The sequence below is a fragment of the Apis dorsata genome, unplaced genomic scaffold, assembly GCF_000469605.1.
Source record: "Apis dorsata unplaced genomic scaffold, Apis dorsata 1.3 scaffold_257, whole genome shotgun sequence".
Classification (NCBI taxonomy): Eukaryota; Metazoa; Arthropoda; class Insecta; order Hymenoptera; family Apidae; genus Apis; species Apis dorsata.
The window spans coordinates 136202-141043 of NW_006263535.1; the positions used below are offsets into that span (position 1 = coordinate 136202).

At 29.2% G+C, this 4842-nt stretch overlaps 1 protein-coding gene across 2 annotated transcripts in view; it reads left to right on the forward strand.

Moving 5' to 3' along the window:
• LOC102672755 (lysophosphatidylcholine acyltransferase) overlaps positions 1-4842 on the forward strand; it is a 31096-nt gene that overhangs the window by 12340 nt on the left and 13914 nt on the right. For both annotated transcript variants that reach the window (XM_006616312.2, XM_006616313.2), the window contains exon 2: positions 2268-2413. In XM_006616312.2, coding sequence (XP_006616375.1) covers positions 2268-2413 — 146 coding nt within the window. The remainder of the gene's footprint in view (positions 1-2267; positions 2414-4842) is intronic.

Consider the following 4842-nt stretch of genomic DNA (forward strand, 5'->3'; position numbering starts at 1 on the left):
TCTGGTATATGTCGAAATGATTACTCGGTCATAACCTCGATCTTGAAAGTTTCGTGTGTACGCGTTATGTAAATACACATGCGTGCGTCTGTGGTTGCGGGCACAAAATGACGTGAACAGGTGATAGAGTCTAACGGAACGTCTGAACGGTACTCGTTTCTTCTTTTTTTACCTCTCTCCTCTCCCTACCATCTTTTTCCGTTTCGTTCTCTCGATCGTTCGTGCCATCCAGCATCCTAAATCTCCTCTCAAGCCCCGTAACCTTGGCCCACTGAACAAAAAAGTAGTCCTTGTTCCGGCCGAGAAACGAAGGTTCGCTCGGTGAACTCCGGGATTAATTGATTATAACACGTGACCTCTATCCCGTTCCACCGTTTCTCCGATTATTCTCTCGTTAATTTCACGATTATTATTTTTGAAAAAAAAAAGAATTTTTTACGAATGATGTATTCGATTCTCGATTAAATTTCTCGATAATTTCGTAAATTAATAATTCGCGCATTTTAAATTGCATTTTTTTTTTTTTTTAAGTTTTCCATTCAGTACGAGATATCGAGTTAAATTGATTTAAAATGAAGTGACACGATTTTTGAACGGAAGTTAGGTATTAGAAGAGAAAGATAAATAAACGGATCTAATTCTAGCTTTAACTTAATTTACCAAAGTTAAATTGTAACTTGTAACTTGAAAAATAAGATTAGAAATGGATGTTTATTTGCAATTATCAATTTTACTATACATTTTATAAATTTCTATTTCGTTTCGAACGATTTTGTACATCACGTTTACGTTTATTCGTTTTAATAATAAAAATGGCTCAATATTAAATTAACAGTATTCGTATTATTAATAATAAATCTAAATGCCATACGACTTGTATGCAAATTAAATTATTAAATGATATAAAATCCGACGATTTAAATTCTCGAGAAAGCAAAATATAAAAAAAAAAAATTCTTACAATAGCTTAACTCGCCAATGATGCAATTAGAAGTAGAAAGTGAATGTCGTCTGTTTGCGCTAGCTGATATTGACATTCTCGCGTCGTTCTTTCAAAAATCCTTTTCTGTAAGAAAACTTGAAAATTATTACGCAATACGATTATACACGATTATATACAGCTTTATACACGAAATAAATAAATAAATAAAATCGAATCGAACGTAATGCAACATTACACGAATTGACTGCGATGCATTGAGATGAGTTAACATGGATCGATGGTCGAAAGGAGCGATCGAATAAAAATTTTACTCCGAGCAATCGGCACGGAAGGTCATCGTCCTTCTAACCATCTAAGGTGGGCCGTTTATCGATTACCATACAAAATAAGCTACCGTACATATATATATATATCGAATGTTTGTGCCTCATCCTGTCGATGAAGTATGTATAGATTGTGCTGATCAAGGTTTCGATAGTTCCTTATCAGCGAAAACCTTCGCGATACCTCCTCACTTGAGTCACCGTTAATAGGGACTAAAAAAAAAAAAAAATGACGAGATGCATTTTCATTCTTTCTTTCTCGAATAAAGAAACCCTGAACTATTTTACTCCTCTTTGATCTAGACTAATATTTTTCCTTTATTTATTTTTCTTCTTTCGAGATTCGATTCAACAAACTACCTGATTTCGAAATTCGCTCGAAATATTTTATCTCCGAATTTATTATCTTTCACATATTCTGAAATTTTGATATATACTTTTCTGTCGTTTACAACCTGGCTGATCGTCATTGATTTATAAATTATCAGATCGATTTCTTTTTAATTATCATCTTGGCAGAAAATATAATTTCTTGAATAGTAATTGTTTCGATTCTGATTCTTTCTGGCAGGGGTAAAAAATATTTTCCATCTTTAAAATGAAATAAGTTAAAAAATTTAGATATTAGGAAGAAAGAAAAATATATTGTTGTTTTTTTTTTTTTTTTGGAAACTTTTATCATCGCTGAACATTAGAATTTAATTTAGAATTAATTTCTCTTTATCTCTTCTTTTCAAAATATTCCCATAGAAGATGGAATAATTAAAATCGAATAAACTACGAATATATTAATTTAAAAATTTCTTCCTAATCATGTACACGGAAATGCAAAGAATATAACAAATAATAAGATTAATTAAAGATCCATCAGAGATCACAAAAAGATAGAGAAGAGATGAAATATAATGCATCAAAGAAGAATTCTTTTTTTTTTTTCCCTCCTCTATATCGGAGCAACATATTGATAGCAGTTGTTGAAGCGGAAATGCTTCGTATTTCAGACGGCATTCCTGACTGTGGCTCTCCTACCATTCAGACTAGCTGCAATTACGGCTCTGGTGATCATGGCCTGGCTTTTGGCTTGTCTAGGTCTTCTTGGATTGTCCGAGGAAGATCTTCGACGCGCACCTTTGACGGGGTGGAGACGGTAAGATGCATCGAACCGCCATTATTACCTTCTTCTCGTCTCGTTTCCATGCGTTTCTTCTTTTTATCGCCTCTGCACTCTCTGGTTTTTCTGTCCACTCACTTTGAATGCCTTAAACTAAAATTTAAAAAGTTTTTCCTTTATTATTTCTATTTTTCTAACGAGTTTTTGATTTTGTTTGTTGTATGGATATTGGAATTTTTGCATGGCTTTACGGCTGTTATACAGACATTCGTTTATTTGTCGTTGTTGATTGAAGACTGGGCATAAAAAGAATCGCAAATATCGTAAGATTAAATATCGTAGACTTTCGAATTTTCTTAATATAAAAACTTTCTATTGTTAATTAGAGTTTTAAAATATTGACGTTATATATAAAAAATAAGTTTTAATATTTGTCAAAACGATAAAATTTTGTTAGATTGATATCTTAAAAATTTTAATTTTCAGCACGTGGCACAAACTTTTTCTTTTTTATGACCAGTCTTTAATTGTAATTAGTTTTAAATTAGTTTTATATACCCGTGAATAATAGATAAAATTTTTCTTTTCTTTAGAAGAGGAAAGTGATTTTAAAATTGAATACAGTATTTTACTTTTTTTTCTTTTTTTTGAATGAACAATTCGTGCATTCAAATAATAATTCACTTTCAGACAAATAGACTTAACCGGTTAAAATTTAATCAATCGGATGCTATTTAAAATTTTGTATTTCCCAATCAATGAAGTTTTAGATAAATGGAATATTATTGTAAGCTCTGTCTTTTTTTTCTTTTTATTTGACTTCGAAATTATACATCTTTTCTTTTCAACGTTTCAAAAATGTTTTTGATTAAGTCTTTGATTTTTATAAAATTTCGATATGCGAATTCTCTCGAAATTTAACATATTTTTCTAATGAATTTTTTTTCTTTTTTTTTTTTCATCGAAAACTTACAAGCAAAAATAAATTAATCATATTTGCTCATAAGATTTATAATAATGGAAGCTTCAATTGTTTGCCTCAACTTTTGTTCGTTTTACATTAACGTTATAAATAATAATGTTGAAAGATTGATGACATCATGTTATTGGTAATGTAAGGAAAAGTAGAAAAGGATTTAGTTAGTAATTTAAGAAAGGAAACAGCTGATAGAAACTTGTACATAAATAATATATTAATTATAAATACGTATTATTAAATTATTAATACGTAATATTAAATAATATTCGATGCAATTTGAACTTGATCAAATTGAAATATTGTATTTATTAAATTATATTTACTAAACCAAATTTCAAGAATTCATTAACTACATTATTGTTTTATTTTTAAAAAAACAATTATGTAAACGTAAAATTTGATAGCATAAAAGTAAAACACGATTCGTCAATTAATCTTATCGTTAAAGATTATTTACATACAATCAAAATAATAAAGATATTAAAATTAGTATTCTAAAAATCATTAAAAACGATATCTAGTCTCAAACTACAAATTATCGTACAATACAAAAGTACCATAATAAATAATGGTTTTACTATTAATAATACTATTTTTAATAAATTAATAAAAATTTTCCATTTTTTCTTTTTTTCTTTTTTATCTAAAACATGAAAATACAATAAAAATTTTTATTATGCAATTTTTTCTAATGTATTTTTTGTATTTTCTAATGTATTTTAATGTCATTCTTTCTTTTTTTTTTCAAATCAAACACTTCATTCTCCGTTAAAATTTACTTCACATAAAGTGAATTCCTTTATTCACTTTCTTATTATTACAAATTCTTATTATTTCTACTATAATATTCCTTTTCCTTTCGAATCAAATACCGAACCTCTACTAAAATCTACTTATCAAAATGAATCTTCTTCTTAATACAAATTCTTATTCTAATTATTTCCAATATATTATTTCTTTTCTCGAGAACCAAATATCGAATCCTCTGTATTAAAATTTACCTTCCATAAAACGAATCTTCTTATGTAGAAATTTTTATCTAATCATTCATATATATATATATATGTATATATTCCTCCTCTTTTCGATCCAAATACCCTCTGTTAAAATTTACTTCACCCATACTGAATCTAATATAGTATATCATTCCATTTCTTTTCGAATCTCTGTATTAAAATTTTCCCTTCAATCTGAATCTTCTTACTTCTAACTAACTCTTACATAATTATTTCTCTACATAACCTCTATTGCTCCCTACCTTCTCATCTCGAGCGAAATGAACGCACCTTCTAAAATTTACCCGGCACAAAGCGGGTACACTTCTTAGTTGCAAATATCTCGCTTGATACTCTTCTCCTATTCTATATATTACTTCCTTCCTTTTATCGGGCCAAACGTTAAAATGTCTCCGTCGCAATACCGTGGCTCGACGCAGCCCCGAGAGAGAGAGAGAGAGAGAGAGAGAGAGAGAGAGAGAGAGAGAGAG